The sequence below is a fragment of the Oryza glaberrima genome, chromosome 7 (assembly GCF_000147395.1).
Source record: "Oryza glaberrima chromosome 7, OglaRS2, whole genome shotgun sequence".
Taxonomy (NCBI): domain Eukaryota; kingdom Viridiplantae; phylum Streptophyta; class Magnoliopsida; order Poales; family Poaceae; genus Oryza; species Oryza glaberrima.
Window position 1 is genome coordinate 16202889 of NC_068332.1, and position 16643 is coordinate 16219531.

Genomic DNA, 16643 nt, shown 5'->3' on the forward strand with positions numbered 1-16643 from the left:
CGTGGGCGGGATAGAGAGGACAGAACCGCAAAGCAGCACCCATGCGGGAGCGGCACGGTCCCACAGGGTGGTCTTGCAGGAGTGTCAGTCTCGTGCTCCCAAAGTGTAGGAGTGCTTCGGTCCCGCGCGACCGCGTCGGTCCTGCTTCTCCAACCCGCGCGACCATGTGGGTCCCGCGCAATTCACGTGAATCAGTGGTTGATTTGTTTTAACTGTGCGCAAAAGTTTAGCAGCTATTTGTTTTTAGTTTGCGCAAAAGTTTAGGAGTGATTGGATTTATTTTTCCTGTACACAAAAGCCTAGGACTCATATGATCTGGGAACTTGCTTTTACTGTGCGATAAAGAGCGGTGCCATACTTCCAGTGTGCGGCACCGTAGCGTGCGGGACCGAGTCGATGCCGCTCGCCCGTCCCGCACTCCACCGCGTGCCGCTCTGCTGCCCAGCGGGACTGCGCCGGTGCTGCATGCCCGAGATGCGGAACCGCGTCAGTCCTGCTCCTCTAACCTGCGGGACCGCTCCGGCCACCAGTCCCGTGCCTCTAATCTGCGCTTGCGCGTCGCTCCCGTATCGCCACACCACGCCGCAGGTTAGGTATATTTTCGTAACTCCGTCGCATGCATGTATATAAACGCGAATTATTATAAAAAAAAGATATATTTTCAATTTTTTTTCTACTGGTGATGCCCTTATTAGTGAGTGGGTACACAGGTGATGGCCTTCGTCCACGTGCATGTCTTGCCTTGCCACTCACCTCCAACTACCAAGCTGTCTGTGAGCCCGTGACTGGGCAGAGCAGCACAGGGGCGAGACGCGCCGGCCGGCCACCTCCGGCACCGATGGGCGCGGCGGCGGCGCACGTCCTCGTGTTCCCGATGCCGCTGCAGGGCCACATCAACGTCATGCTCCACCTCGCCACCGCCCTCGCCGCCGCCGCCGGCGTCCACGTCACCTTCCTCCACACCGACCACAACCTCCGCCGCCTTGGCAACGCCGCCGCCGCAACCACGGCGGGCTCGCCACGGCGCCTCCGCTTCCTGTCCGTCCCGGACGGCCTCCCCGACGACCATCCCCGCTCCGCGAGCGACGTCCCGGTGATGGTCGATTCCCTCCTGGGCGCTGGCCAAGCCGCGTACCGTGCTCTGCTCGGCTCGTTGTTGGTCGGGAGCGGCGGCGCCGGCGGCTTCCCGCCGGTGACCTCCGTCGTGGCGGACGCACTTTTGACGTTCGCAATCGACGTCGCCGAGGAGCTCGGCGTGCCCGCGCTGGCCTTCCGCACGGCGAGCGCGTCTAGCTTACTGGCGTACATGTCCGTGCCCAGGCTCTTCGAGCTCGGTGAGCTGCCGTTCCCACCCGGCGGCGACCTCGACGAGCCGGTGCGTGGCGTTCCCGGCATGGAGGGATTCCTTCGCCGGCGAGATCTCCCGAGCACCTTCCGCCGCCACGGCAACGACCACGACGTCCATCCCAAGCTGCAAATGCTGGTCGACCTCACCACGGGGAGCTGCAAGGCACGGGCGGTCATACTCAACACGGCCGCGTCGCTGGAGGCGCCAGCGCTGGCGCACATCGCGCCGCGCGTGCGCGACGTCTTCGCCGTCGGTCCACTCCACGCCATGTCCCCCGCGCCGGCGGCGGCCACCAGCCTGTGGCGCGAGGACGACGGCTGCATGGCGTGGCTCGACGGCCAGGCGGACCGGTCCGTCGTGTACGTCAGCCTGGGGAGCCTCACCGTCATCTCGCCGGAGCAGTTCACGGAGTTCCTGTCCGGGCTCGTCGCCGCCGGCCACCCGTTCCTCTGGGTGCTCCGGCCGGACATGGTCACGGCGAGGCTGCAGCACGCCGACCTCCAAGAAGCCGTCACGGCGGCGGCGGCGGGGCACAGCAAGGCGCGCGTCGTGGAGTGGGCGCCGCAGCGGGACGTGCTGCGGCACCGCGCCGTGGGGTGCTTCCTGACGCACGCCGGGTGGAACTCGACGCTGGAGGCCGCCGTCGAGGGCGTGCCGACGGTGTGCTGGCCGTTCTTCGTCGACCAGCAGATCAACAGCAGGTTCGTGGGCGGCGTGTGGGGGACGGGGCTGGACATGAAGGACGCGTGCGACGCCGCCGTCGTGGCGAGGATGGTGAGGGAGGCGATGGAGTCCGGCGAGATCAGGGCGACGGCCCAAGCGCTGGCGGAGAAGGTGAGACGGGACGTCGCCGACGGCGGCTCGTCGGCGACGGAGTTCAAGAGGCTCGTCGGCTTCCTTCAGGAGCTCGCCACGCGTATCCAACACGCTAATTGACTATAGTCGGTTGGCCTCGTTAATCAAAGCCATTACGCACGTTGATTGTGGTACAGTGGTTGTTGTTGTGGTCCTAGACGCGATATCATGCTACAGTCGTACGAATAAATGATCATGCTATCATATGATAAAAGACAATAAAAGGAAGTCCACTTAATTTTTTACCAAAGTTTCTAATGTCACTCCGTCCCAAAATATAACTCCGTCCTAAAATATAACATGATATGTCCTATCTATCTTAAAATTGTTATATTTTAGGACCTTAAAATTGTTATATTTTAGGATTAAAATTGTTATATTTTAGGACGAAAGGAGTACGTAAAAACAGGCTTGCAAAAACAGAGAAAAACCACACTCCTTGTCATTGGCTCAGGGCTTTGCCGATTATTGCTAATCTTATTAGCATTTACAACATGATATGTACTTGCATTGCATCTACATGTACATTGAAGCACACGCTGTTTATGTCCAGCTTAAAGCCAGCCAAACGCAAACCACCACAGTTACTACAGGGCTAACATCAAATTCATCAGCCAGAAGGGGTCAGCAAAAGCTGTATCAGATCATTCAGATGGTCCTAAAATGTACAGCGTCGGCAAACTGCAGGTTGTTCTAGCATTTCCAATAATGTACAAGACAAGAATTAGAGAAACTAGCTGTCCCTAAAAACCATTTCAACTCCTGCATGCTGCTCCTAGCTGCCCTTCACTGAACTCAATCTGCACAGCACAGTGACAAGCATAACTCAAGAGATTGTGTCAACAAAAAATATATGCCACTGCAATAGCATATTCCATGTTTTCTTTAAGAAATTGTGTGCAAGACATAGGCGTTAGGCATGCTGCGGTATGGGTTTTTTTCCCCTTTTTTTGGAGATGGTATTTGGTTGACAAATGGCTACAATACAAGTTCTAAAGGATAATTGGAATGTGTAAAAATCAAATAATATATGGTAGTCGGCACATGCCAGCAATTATTGGAGAAAGTTTTAAAAAAAATTACCTTGGCCTCCTCATGAGCAATCTTCATCCTCCGGTACTCCTGTTGTGCCTTGTAAGAACGGAACAGGGCTTGAACGCGAACCACAGATCTATTGAACCTGTCCTCGGCTTGTTGCCGGCCGGCCTGGAAGAAGTCTTCTTCTGCAGTACTTGCTGGTTCTGCTTCGGCATCCACAGTCATAACTACTGGCATTCCAGATGCGATCCCACGAAGGCCTTTTCTCTTCTTTCTCCATCGCAAAATTGCTTTCTCAACAATTCCAACAGACCATATTACCTTGCGGTACTGCCTTCTCACTTGATGACCTCGGTACGCAGCCTGAGCAAAATATTGTAGTCAATACACAAGATCCAATACACATGACATGAACAATATAAGAAGGCACAGCAACTTCCTTTTTTTTTTCTCACCAAAAATAAGAACATTGAAAATTTGAAATATCAAATGACATTAATTTGCCTTCCAAGTTCCAACACATTGAGCTACCACAAGTGCTCTTCAGCACAGTGAGGACAGAAGTAACAAATCAAAACATGCAACAAGAAGATGCAGAAGCTTACTTGTATCCTGATAACTTGTCTTCGCATGTTAATGAAGTTCCTCCTCATCTTCCATGTACGGAAATGACTCTGTATTCGTGCAGCAGCTCTCATTGCTTTCTTTCTGTTGTAGTTCCGAAATGCATGTTGAATCTTCATAGCAGCAACTATCTCAGATGCTTCAATCTCAGGATTAGCCAATTGAATTGCTTTTGTTTGAAGCTTAAGAGTTCTCTCCCTGAGTGCAGCTTGGATATTACTGGCAGCATCAGCAGCATTGCGATAGGCTGCTAGAGATTCTTTTAAGCAAAGTTCTTGTTCACTAAGGTGCTCAAACTTCTCGCTTTGTAGTTTTGTTAGCCTAGTCTTTGATGGTGATTGCTCAGTATCCTTGGACAGTGACATGGCCTCAAAATGTGCAGTCAATCCTTTCTCAGCAAGATATGCTGCCAAGCCATCGTAACCTTGTCTTGCTGCAAGATCAGCAGCAGTGAGTCCAGCAGGGGATTCGGGAGTAGGGTCTGTAACTAAACTTGGATTTGCTCCAGCAGATAAAAGAGTGGCAACCATCCTTTCCCTGGAAAATGAATGTTAAAAAGTTGAGCACAAGAAAGTCATCAAAAATCTATGACCCGATCTATTCCGACACAAAATGTACCCAAGATTGCCTATTACTAGTTGTCTCCAGCAAAAATGAACCAAATGCATCTAAGATCACACTATAATAGAAAATACTGCTTATGTATTACAAACGTTCCAGATGTAGCAGGTTGTTCATAACAAAATTCGGTTCATGTTGTCTAACAGCTGCTTATTTGGTTTCTCATTAGTCAGTTTCCAATCAAGCTTGACTTACAAATAAGCTGAACACATCACAGCTGCCAGAACTCATGCAGTAAATGGGTTGTTTAATTTTTAATATTATTTCGTCTATGTTACACAGCAAAAGAAGGATAGAAATATCAGGACATAGAGGGTACCTCCCGTGGTATGCAGCCCAGTGTAAAGCAGTCCAACCAGAAGAATCACGGAAATCCAAGGAGAACCCCGACAAAGAAAACAATCGAATAGCCCAAGTATAACCTAGGAAAGAACACAGATGGATAGCTCCTTGTCCTAGATCATCGCGACCAGTAGACTTATGACCTTCCATTACCATTTCAACAAGCCACTCTTGCAACCTATTTCGCAACACTAGTTCAAGCAAGCTTTCAGTAACAGGAACATATGTGCCTTCTGGGTCACTAAGAATATTCCACAAATCCATCCATTCCTTCTCTGGTAATGCTGACATGAGATTGGCAACTTTGGTGCCTTCTACAAGCAACTTTGGTGCTATCTTTTTCTTGTTTGTGGCAAACAACAAGCGAGCTAGTCTCATCTGCATCTGAAGATTTGTCCTTTTGTAATCATCCTCAGATGGCGGCAGCCTAGCCTCCAAGGAACTACCATGCATAACATGATACGTGAAACTGCAAATCTCACTGATTGGCGTTTTCCCATCCAAAGTCAAATAAAAATCCACTTTTCCAGGTGTATGTGGTCCAACCATGAAACGGTAAACACCAGTTTGAACAATATCTCCGGCAACACATTGGTCACCAAAGACACCAAACATAGCAGACCCAGCCAAATGCTTGTATTGCTCATAGAAATTCCCAATCACCACGACCTACAATTCAGCAGTCGTCAATACTTTAGTAATTTGCAGTTTGATATAACATAAATATAAAACATAACAGCTCAGGTGGATTATGCATGCAATTCTATATAGTACTCCCTCCATCCCAAAATATAAGCATTTTTAGAATAGTAAACATGTTTAACTTTGACTATCAATAATGAAAAAATAAAAAAGATCAATCATTTAATAATGATGTTACTAGATTTATCACTAAACAAACGATCGTACTCCCTCCGTTTCACAATGTAAGTCATTCTAGCATTTTCCACATTCATATTGATGTTAATGAATCTAGACATATATGTGTGCCTAGATACATTAACATCTATATGAATGTGGGCAATGCTAGAATGACTTACATTATGAAACGGAGGAAGTAATATGCTACTCCATTTATTCAAAATATTCTTTTTGTAAATATTATTAGTCAAAGTAGCATATGGAGTTATGACAGAAACAACCCAACCAAGAGGTACCTTGTAGACAATAAAAACAATATTTTTTTTTGAAGTTAACAAGAATAATAATTTTGGTAACTGGGAACAGATAATAATGGAACGCAGCTTTCCCATCAAAATTGAACATTTCAAGAATGAAACTAAAACTAGACAGCATGGAAGTTTGCTAGATATCAAAAGGACAACCTTGGTAGTCTCTGTAGAGTAAGCCCATTCTGGGGAGATCTCATTGATTTCTAATAGTCTTTCATTGGTCACTGGACAGAAGCTCTGTGGAACTGAGCTTGGATTATCTCCTAAACCAGGACTGTCATCATCCAAGTACTTCCACAGTCCAAGACTGTTCTGCCTAGCAGGCACCTCATTAGGAATAGATGTGTTACCATCCATTGGAGATTTCACCGAAGAACTTATAAATTGATCTGATTGAGAATCTACATCAGACGCCAAAAGAGATTGAGTCTGATCTCCTTGATGCTTCAGAGCTCCAAAATGATTTGCATTTACTTGATTGAGGCCATGATTTGTAGCATAAGTTTCTGACACCACATTAAGTGCTGGGATAGCCTGCATAGATACAAAAAAATATGCATATATACATATGCACATAAATGTGTGCAGAAATAGAACCCATGTATACTGAATAGCGCATACTCATATTTATCATTGGATCCCCATGGCTTTTAAGATAAAACGTGTTGTAGTTGTAGATCAAAAAAACAGGAGATGACGGAAGTGTAAAGACTAAAGAGAACAGCTTTTCTGGCCACCTTGCATTATAACCAGATTGGCAGAATAATCACATCTGCAATGTGTTGGATATGTTATGACTATATAGAAGACTTATAAGTTCACAGGAAGCATTGCTGGTTCATAAAAATTAACATACAGAAAGACCCTGAGTATTGATGAAGGAAGAAGAGAATTGCATGAAATCAAATGCTCCTCTCAAATTCCAGAGTATCAACCAGGTATGCTATGCTGAATTTAAAGCTAAAACCTAAAGAATAGCAATTGAGTTCCAGAATTGTAGTGAAATTTGTTTGCAATTTAAATCACAGAGCATATCACTTATCAGTTTAAAACCGATAGGTTTGTAGCAGCTAACTTACATTACTTGCCATACTGGTATTGAAGATGTTTCCAGAATTCTTCGGCCCATTATTAATCTGCTGACTGGACACAAAGGAACCACCTGTTTTATACAATAAGCAGGATTATAACTCTACAACAGTAATATCAATTGTCATAGCTTTGTCAAAAATCCCACCGCAGGCAGAAGTAACAACTTTTGGGTCGTTTTTTATAGATGACTCTAAAAGATTAGCCCAAAACTCCTCCAGGCTGGAATCATGATTGCCAGTCTCTGCGTAATGAACAATCCAAGATAAAATTAGTAAGACATGTAGAGAAGGGAACAGCCTACAAAAATTATGACATGACAATATGGAAAAGAATGAGAAACTAAAAACTAGTAGAAGCTAAACTTTCAGACAAAATTTTCTGAACATAAAGCTGGTAATGAAGCACATTTACATCCAATAAATGTTCAGGATCCAAGCATGTCTCACCACTAGAAGCTGATATGCCACCATGTGAATTAATTTCCTCTGGCAAAGATAGCTCAGTATGACCAGAGGTTGAATCTGCAGAGGTCAGAGGAGAGGTGTAATGGATCAAATTCACTGTAGGAACATCTGCAACTTCAGGTTCTGGGTTCGGAGGAGCCATTGCATTTTCCTGATCAAGATAAACCAGATTAAGAGACTGATCATAGCAGAAACTATAAATATGTAGAGGATCAACGACATCAACCCTTTGCAGAACATCCTACAACATGTCTAATTAGATCTACTTAGAAGTATCCTGAAAAGATCTTTTTTTTGTCATGAAGGGAATGGGTGTATATACACCATCACTCCGTTTAAAGGAGTGAAGATTTGACTTGCGTGACAACTTGAAAACTAGATAAGCATAGCTGGTACCCTTTCTTTGTCCATAGAAAGCTAAATAAATCTTTGAATAAAAGATACAGAGAACAGCATGCTCTGCTGGGCCACGTTAGAAATTAATCATTGTGTACAACAAAGAAAATAGCACTGATAAAAATGTTAAATCTAGCCACCAACCTTTTAACAGTTAGTAGGCGAAGAGCATCTGGTCAACTTAATGCAGTGCAGGAAAATACAAAAGAAAAAAAAACTATACAAAATTACAAACAGCAGAAAGAATGTGATAACCAAATGCAGGCTCTTTCTATTTGTTCTTGAAAGATTATATCTTTTATCATGAGATCTACATAAGCTGAAACAGATCAAAAAATACTTAACGAGTTACTGAGTGTTACTAATTTAGAATGCATCCTCACTTCAGCATCCGAAATGAATAATTTATTGTAAAACATAAAACAAGAGAGAAAAAGAAGTACCTCAGCTGTTTGCCGATAATGCACAAGAACTATGCGCTCCAAATCTCTGAATAAGAAATAACCAAGAACAATATCAGAAAATAAAATTTGCAGGACCATATCAGCAAATAAAAGTTGCAGAATCATATCAGCAAATAAGAGTTGCATGGTATATCTATCCAATTTTGCATCTGAACATACTGTGGAAAATATCAATTTTACAGCATATCTATGCATTCTGTAACCAAATACAAATTTTCTTTTGTTAGAAATCCATCCTAAGGTTATCAATACAAAATTTGACCACATTCTTGTTCATAGAATATGTTATCACGTTCATCACAAAAATTATTAGAGATGTCTCAATTTTAACTCATTGAAGTGGGAAGAAAACACGGCACAGCAAAATAAAATATAAGTTATACTGTATAAAAAGCTAATGTATCCATTAACATAAAATGCAAATATGCAATAACTGCAATATCCTACCCCTAGTATAAAGCAGTTTTCCAGCTCAGAGAATAGAAAATTTGTACTAAACTTCAGATAGGTTTGGGAAAGCAAAGAACACAATGGGGTGTCCTAGTCCAACATTAACATATATATGAATATATTAATTTTTGACATGGTGAATGTAGCCATATTGACAGAAAAATGTCTTAAGAAGCCTGTATTAGCCAAACAATAGTAGCTATTTGTCACAATCTGCTGAAAAGAGCACAGTCTACTTGCAGATAAGACCATAAGATGCAAACAAGGATGCAAGTCGATTTTGTCGAAATTTGAAAGAAAAAAAAATAGAACTGTTGGAGTTCAACTCTTACTTGTCAAGTAGCCAGTAGCATCTTCGAAAGAAATTTGGATCATCTTCACCTCGAGCATAATAGACATGAACCCTTTCTTCGTTACCAATCTACAAAATGACACAAATCAATACCAGTAAAGGGGGTATTAGAATATAGCACCAGTCAGGCAATTTTTGGGTTTTCCCCCTTTCACCTTTAATTTTTCATGAGCTTCTTGGACCGTCCTGCCATCCTTCTTTTTTTTCCAATTATGGCCATCCTTACGGAAGTTCCTGACTACTTTACGATCATATAGAACAACAGTTCCACCTGATTTAAAAGAAAGTTAGTGCTCATGTTTGCTTGGAATGCACAAAACAGTTTCTGATAGCAAAAGGATGGAACTGGAAACTGGGGACTAATATATGATTCACGGAAGCATGCAACAGTTTTCAACATAATTTCAAGAGGTGGAAATCCTCACAATGTAATGCAATCAGAAACATACCCTAGTTACTCCCTCTGTCCCAAAATATAAGGGATTTTGGACGGAATTATACAGTTAGCATAAAAGAAATTTTGAGTGACTAATGTTCTTATGGAATATCGTGCATGATAGAGTGGTGTTTTATTGGTGAAAAAAAGGTGAATGACAAATAGCCACTAAAAATTACCCGTGCAGATGGGTGAGCAGATTTTAAAAAAAAAGGTCAGTGTCAAAGTGAACATAGAGAAGCCTGACTAGTAGAAATGGCAGAACAACAAAAGAAAGAATTCAGAGCAAGCACAAATTAATTTGTAATCTATACTAATATAAAAAGGAGGAGTTGTCTCCTTCCAATCCTACAGGCCAAATCACCCGGATCAATCCCTACCGTCCATCTGCGCGCATGATTTCACCACCGCGCGATCCATCCACGCGCGGATATTTCGCTGCTCCTCCTCCACCCGCGAAGACTTCGCTTCTCCTCCTCCTCGCTCGCTCCTCCTCCCCGCATGTTCTGCCGCCACGCCGCCGCATCCTCGCTGGAGATCCTCCCCGCGTGGACTGCCGCCGGAGCCGCTGCTTCTTCCCCACCGCCGTGGCCGGTTCCGACCTCGGCCCCATCCGCCGCCGTCGAGGTCCCCTTCCGCCACCACCGCCACCACGACCGCCGCGGCCAGAGCCGACCTCGGCCCCATCCGCGGTTGATGAAAAGGGTACTGGGAGGGCATTGCCCACTCGCCCCCGCTGTTACCCATCCCCGCAGCTTCGACCAGGACGGCTGATTCGACAACGGCTTTGGTGTGGAAGAACCAAAGCCGTGCATCTCCCCGTCGGCGAGCATCTTCTAGGTGATGGAGGAGCATCAATCACAAGGTATTGCTTCGATCTACTGCTTTGATTTGTAAAATATTTCTCCTGCTCAAACCCTAGAAACAATCACCAAAAAGAACACACAACCCTTCTTTTGCTGTCACCCCTGGGATGATTTGTGTTGTTAGATTTGTGCATATGGTTGAGATCGATCAAATCTTTTATTGGTGTTACCTTTTTCTGATTAGGAGAAGCATTGGTGGAGATGGATCAAGAACCATGACTTTTTATAATGAAAATAAAAAACAGTGTGTTGTTTGTCACAGATGTATATGTGCTTGGAGCTGTATGTCTGTATGTAGGTGGATGCAGAGGTTTGCAAAAGTCCGTATGTGCCGGGTGTGTGTGTGTATGGAGGTTCCTTTGTGCTAGGCATGGGTGGAGCAAGAAGGGCGGCACTGGGGCCAGCGATGGTAGCATGACGCTAATTCCACCTGCTGTTCATGTCTGCAGATGGCTCAGACACGACGATGATGCTGCTTTGTGTGATGGATAAGGAGACATGATCAGTATGCATATTTGTAGGAATCTGCAGTGCAGACATATGTTCAATATATTTCTGTTTTGCTATTATATAGTTTTTTTTCTTCGCTAGATACAGACTATTATTAAGAAGTGAAAACTACTGCTACTGACTCAATGGGAGACTCTGGCCATGATAGTGGTGCAACTAAAAGTTCAAGCAGGAAAGAACCTGCTATACTTTTAGATGCTGCTACTTCTTTTAGTACTCACAACAATTCATGATGTATGATTTTAGGCAGTAGAAGAAATTTTATTGCACTGAACTCTGGTGACACATGTGGTGAAATCCAAAGCTCAGATGGAAATCAAAAGAACTGCATAGTTTTCCACATTAATCAACAGAAGAGCATTATAATGACAGGTAGTATTTCTATGTCACACGTTTCTAATTAATTGTACTTCTGATATTTTCATGCTAAAAGAAACATCAAAATTTTATTGCATCCAATAGAGTGTGGACTTTATTTTAGAGTTTACTAATACTTTGCCTTTAATTCAATTAAATAGACTTGGAGTTATTGAGCTGATAGTGCACAATCACCATGCATTCTGATTAATTTCAATGGGTAATGTACTAAGCCCTACACCGCAAAATTCTGCAATGACAGGTCCATTATTTTGCTTTTCTAAATTTTGATTTGTTTGCTACCATTATTTTACCTGCAGACAATTTATATTGGCCTGTGATAATACTCTATCTATAGCGTATGTATTAAAAGTGCTTTTACGTGACGATGTCGTTTGTTGCTGGCAGCTGACTCTCATTTTTCATTTTTAATCATTCACTATTTCTTATGCTCAAGCTTTTTTGTGGCAAACGATGTGTCAATTATGATTTCCCATTGGTCCTCTATTTGTATTTTGTTGTTCAGCTGAATGGTGACATGTTGAGACCTGATTCAGCTCGATGTTGCCATGACGAATTTGTTGGTGAGTTTGGAATCCCCATCTCCAATTCATACAATCTGACAGTTGAATTGTAGATTCAAGTCTGAATTCAAAATCTTGTGTCTGTATATTAGGAACGATAGAGTCTCATCAGATTAATGAGCAGCCTTTTGTTTATTTAATGCACTTATTTTTGGTTCCTCTGCTTTCAATTAATCCTCTGAAATAAGGAGAAATCCTGATTTCTGACAATATGGCAGTGTGATGCTAATGTTATGATGCTACCTTCAAAATTTACATTGTTGATGTACACAGGTGACAGATTATTCTTTTTTGTTTAAGAATTACATATAATCTCATTCCTCTCCCAATGTGCTGCTGCTGGCCACTTCCCTTGGTGATGAATAATAGGATAGGCTTTGCAAGTCAACATTGTCAACAAGGACAGGTAATTTAGAAACACTATGTTGCAGCTTCAATATAATAATATTATACTGCATCATAAACAATTCACATATAGACAGTTCCATACATATAATGATTATCTTAGTGTTTTGGAAAATGAAATATCAAACTATTCTTCAGCAATAAACGTTATGGAGGGAATATTTTTCTCATTATTAAATGCAATTATTGTTGTTCCTGTAATTGCATAGAATTTCTTATAGATATTGGCCATCCAATAATCATTCATGTGGCCATCAGTAGGTATATGTCTTTATTGATGTTGTTTGTCACAATGCCTAAAAGGCCAAGGAGAGGCTATGGAGAGGGATTGATGATAGTTAAATTTACACATTGATCAGTTTTGTGTTTCTCTTGGACGAGATATGGAAGGGAGACAAAATGTGATGATGAAAATTGGTATAAAAGCTGCATGTCCCATGAAATACTTCGGTACCTTCCATGGCATCTTGTTCATCTTTCAATGCAGTTTTCAATATATTTGCTCACTTCAGACATAAAAGATCTTCGATAGTTATATATTCATTAATTCATTATCATTAGACTTTGGATATGATTATATAGTTTTTCAACGTATGTATCTCAATTAAGTTTTGATAGGAACAATACTGGTGGGAAAGTAATGGATCTTCAAGTTTGAAATGAACATTATTTTACACAGAATGGAGAAAGATTTCTCATGCTATGGATATTACAAACATTGGTGTGGCTTGGTGGCAGAATATCATATTAATTTTCTCTTTTCCTTTTGCACTTTAGCTTAGGTTTTGATATGTTTGAGGTCAACCGCCATGAGATTGCTAACCATGGGCTATTGTATTCCTCTCTGTAATGCAATTCTATCAATGAGAATATGAGATGCTAGCTGATGAACTTGTTTTACCAGATGGTGATTCTAGCAATCTCATAGAAACAGTGATCATATAGTGTCATGATTCAAATTATTTTCTCAGCCAGAGATGCTCCAAAGTTTTTTTTTTTTGGATTCATGAGATATCTATGCACATGTTTCTATGTAGTTGTCCTGTGGGGCATTCATACGAAGCTTTGGAATTTCTGTTAATGAAGGCAGCTGGTGCACTGCATCTTATGTTGTCACTTTAGGATACAAAGTGCATGTTTTGTAAAGATCATCCAAATTGCGATCATACTATGATATGAAACTCTAATTTTTACCGGAAGAATTCGTATGGAGTGCACTGCATGAAAAAGGTCCCATTTTGTTGTTGTACTTTCGCATATGAATTGCTAAAACGTGCTTTGCACGTGCACGATAACTAGTTTACATTCAGGACACAGAAACGCATTCATGTTATGCATGATTGCACATTCTGTTATGATCGTAGAGATGATATTTTGAAATTTTAATACTCAAGATAGACAGGATAAGAATAAGGACTAAATTCCTGTGCATGTGTGGTAACAAAAGATGTTCATAAACACAAAATTTTAGTTTCATGAATCCCCAGCAACGAAAGAATAAAACAAAAATGTTCCCATACAAATAAAATCAAACCAAACAAAAATTTTCATTAAAGCTCTATTAAAGTTGTCAGCAAGTTTTAGGCAATGTTGTGTACAAGGTGAGGTTGCTGACAAATAATAAATTCAGGTAACTGATATATAGAAAATACATAAGTGGATACCTACATTTTGAGCAATATTAACCTTACTGATGTTGGGAGCATATAATTTTTTCTACATCCAATATCGCATAATCTGATCCTAGAGATGGTATTTTGATCAGAATAGTAACAATACGGCTCTTGGTGCACAAATATTTCTTAACAAGAGCAATTTCATTCAATTATGCCTACTGTAAATGTACTTCAATACTCAACATGCTTTCATCCATCTAACGCGAATGATGGGACGCTCAGGTGCTCAACACCCCAAGACCATCGCAAAATCAACCATCACATTATTTCTTAAGCGATGGACCAAGATGCCCTAAACTCAAGACAGCATTTTTTTTCCACACACAAGACAGCCAATCCAAAAGATCAAGAAATGACTGCCTTCCTACACTCTAACACTTTACCAATCAACGTGCCCCTATGCTCTGCTCCCTTGAGTTCACATCATACCATCAAAGAAAAGACCATGGCAGGTACATGAGGGTCTAAAGGGGTGCATGAACACATACTCACGGGCTTGTCGACCGGTTGTGCGTGGATCTTGAACCTCGCGTGGTTCGCCAATATCGCGTAGATCTCATTAGGCCGGAACCACCGCGCCGCCGCCTCCGCCACCAGCTTCTCATAGTTCAAGTCTACCACGACACATACACCAATCAAGAAGTCAGCTCAAAATTGATTTATTTCTTTCAACAGCGAATGCGGCATAAACTCAGTGTCCTAAAAATATCAGGCCAAACTAAAGCTTAGAAAAAAAAAACACCAAGCTTTGAGCTAGCCGCAAATCCCTGAAACTTAACGGAACGAAATTTAAGCAGGAAAAATCAGATAGACAAAGGAATTGAACTGTCAAAAACCCCGCAAACTACGAAGCATCCGACCAAATTCCAACAACACAAGCAACACGAAACCAAAACAAGCAACCGGCCACTTCAATCAAGCTACCGAACCACAAACAGCAAGGATTATCCGCAGAAACACACCTATCCAGCACAGCAGCAGCTCAACATGGGGGAAATGTGTGAACAGTAACACCTAAAAAAACAGGAAACTACAGCAGCTAGCAGGAGAAAACATCAAACGCCAGTGTCTCAAACCCCAAACGAACCAAACACGCCGAGAAAAGACAGCACGAGACAAAAAAAAAAAGAGCAAAAACCACCACGAAGAACCATAGAAATCCCCCCGCGCCGAACTCAATCAACCAAAAAAACAAAACAAAACGAGAGGAAATAGAAAAGGCCGCGGTCGGGGATGGGGGGCGGCGGCAACCTGGGTAAGTGAGGAAGCCGTGGATCTCGGAGCCGACGAGCGGGTCCCATCCGCCCGCTCCCGCCATGGCCGCCGCCTCCGCCTCCGCCGCTGCTGCTCTCGCAGAGGAAGACAACGAGGAGGACTGGAGGTGGAGAGGAGACTTTAGAAAAAAAACTAAAAGAAAAGAAAGAAAAAGGAAAACGACGAGAAAAATCAGTAACAATAATTAATGCAAAAGGATACTATTACAAAAAGTATTGGTAAAAAAAAACGTACGGGATTATTTTAAATAAAAAAGCTGCGCGTGGGGCCCACGAGCAGTGTGAGGATGTTGTGGGACACACCTGTCAGTGGCGGAGTAGTTGGGGGGGGTGGGTGGCTGCATACTTGGCAGCATCAGCGCTGCGGTGAAGCAGATCCTTGAGCTGTTCCATGTGACACGGGTGGGCCCCACATGTCAGTGTTTCGAATCAGGCGTTGACACGTGGCATCCTTGAACAAAGCGCTTTTTTGAAGAAGAAAAAAGAAGAAAGGCCGATTTTTTTAGAAGCTGTTTAGATGGGACTAAAATTAAGTTCCTATCATATCGGATGTTTGAATACTAATTACAAATATTAAACGTAGACTATTAATAAAACTCATCCATAATCTTGGACTAATTCGCGAGATGAATCTATTGAGCCTAATTAATCCATGATTAGCCTATGTGATGTTACAGTAAACATTTTCTAATTATGGATTAATTAGGCTTCAAAAATTTGTCTCGCAAGTTAGCTTTTATTTATGTAATTAGTTTTATAAGTAGTCTATATTTAATACTCTAAATTAGTGTCTAAATACAGAGACTAAAGTTAAGTCACTAGATCCAAACACCACCTTAGTGTTCGTATACTTTTTTGATTCTGCGTGACAACGTTTGCGCAAATCAATCACTCAATCAGTACAGAATTGCTGGCATCGTTCGTCCTAGAAAATAGGATAATCATGTTTTAAGACTAATTTTGTAAGCTTAATTAATCTATAATTAGCACATGTTTACTGTAGCATCACATAGGCTAATCATGGATTAATTAGGCTCAATAGATTCGTCTTGCGAATTATTCTATGGTTATAGAATAGGTTTTGTCATTGGTCTACGTTTAATACTTCTAATTAGTATCCAAATATCTGATGTGACAGGCATTCAAACACCCTAGTAGCAGGGGCGGAGCTAGACCGAAATGTAGAGGGGTGTCACTTGCTTAATTTACTCTACTTTACATCGAGTTTAAGCTGACATAGGTGTCTAAGTTTATATTGAGGGGTACGTACATGGTGAAAATAGGCAAAGATATAGCTAAAATTTTTTTTACCGGGTT

The 16643-nt window shown here is 42.3% G+C and overlaps 2 protein-coding genes across 2 annotated transcripts; one reads left to right on the top strand and one right to left on the bottom strand.

Moving 5' to 3' along the window:
* Positions 1 to 531: 531 nt before the first annotated feature.
* Positions 532 to 2505, top strand: LOC127778306 (myricetin 3-O-rhamnoside 1,2-glucosyltransferase UGT709G2-like). The gene is made up of 2 exons (XM_052304887.1): positions 532 to 593; positions 711 to 2505. Exon 2 carries the CDS (start codon positions 839 to 841, stop codon positions 2282 to 2284), a length of 1446 nt encoding a protein of 481 aa, XP_052160847.1. The 5' UTR covers positions 532 to 593; positions 711 to 838; the 3' UTR covers positions 2285 to 2505.
* A 114-nt stretch (positions 2506 to 2619) lies between these two features.
* LOC127778305 (calmodulin-binding transcription activator CBT) lies at positions 2620 to 15457 on the bottom strand. Its single transcript, XM_052304886.1, has 13 exons — positions 15304 to 15457; positions 14541 to 14666; positions 9374 to 9489; positions 9199 to 9287; positions 8396 to 8441; positions 7539 to 7707; positions 7238 to 7333; positions 7080 to 7162; positions 6154 to 6534; positions 4806 to 5497; positions 3847 to 4402; positions 3287 to 3604; positions 2620 to 3003 (listed from the first exon to the last, which is right to left on the bottom strand). The coding sequence occupies exons 1-13, from the start codon at positions 15368 to 15370 to the stop codon at positions 2959 to 2961; spliced, it is 2784 nt and encodes a 927-aa protein (XP_052160846.1). The 5' UTR covers positions 15371 to 15457; the 3' UTR covers positions 2620 to 2958.
* Positions 15458 to 16643: the final 1186 nt, after the last annotated feature.

Bases quoted from the DNA above. Each gene is read 5' to 3' on its own strand.
- LOC127778305 (XM_052304886.1), bottom strand. From the start codon at position 15,370: ATGGCGGGAGCGGGCGGATGGGACCCGCTCGTCGGCTCCGAGATCCAC. The intron at 9,490-14,540 runs GTATGTGTTCAT...CTTTTAAATCAG, and splicing joins ACCGGTCGACAAGCCCGTGA to GTGGAACTGTTGTTCTATAT. The intron at 4,403-4,805 runs GTACCCTCTATG...TTCATTTTCCAG, and splicing joins TGGGCTGCATACCACGGGAG to GGAAAGGATGGTTGCCACTC.
- LOC127778306 (XM_052304887.1), top strand. From the start codon at position 839: ATGGGCGCGGCGGCGGCGCACGTCCTCGTGTTCCCGATGCCGCTGCAG.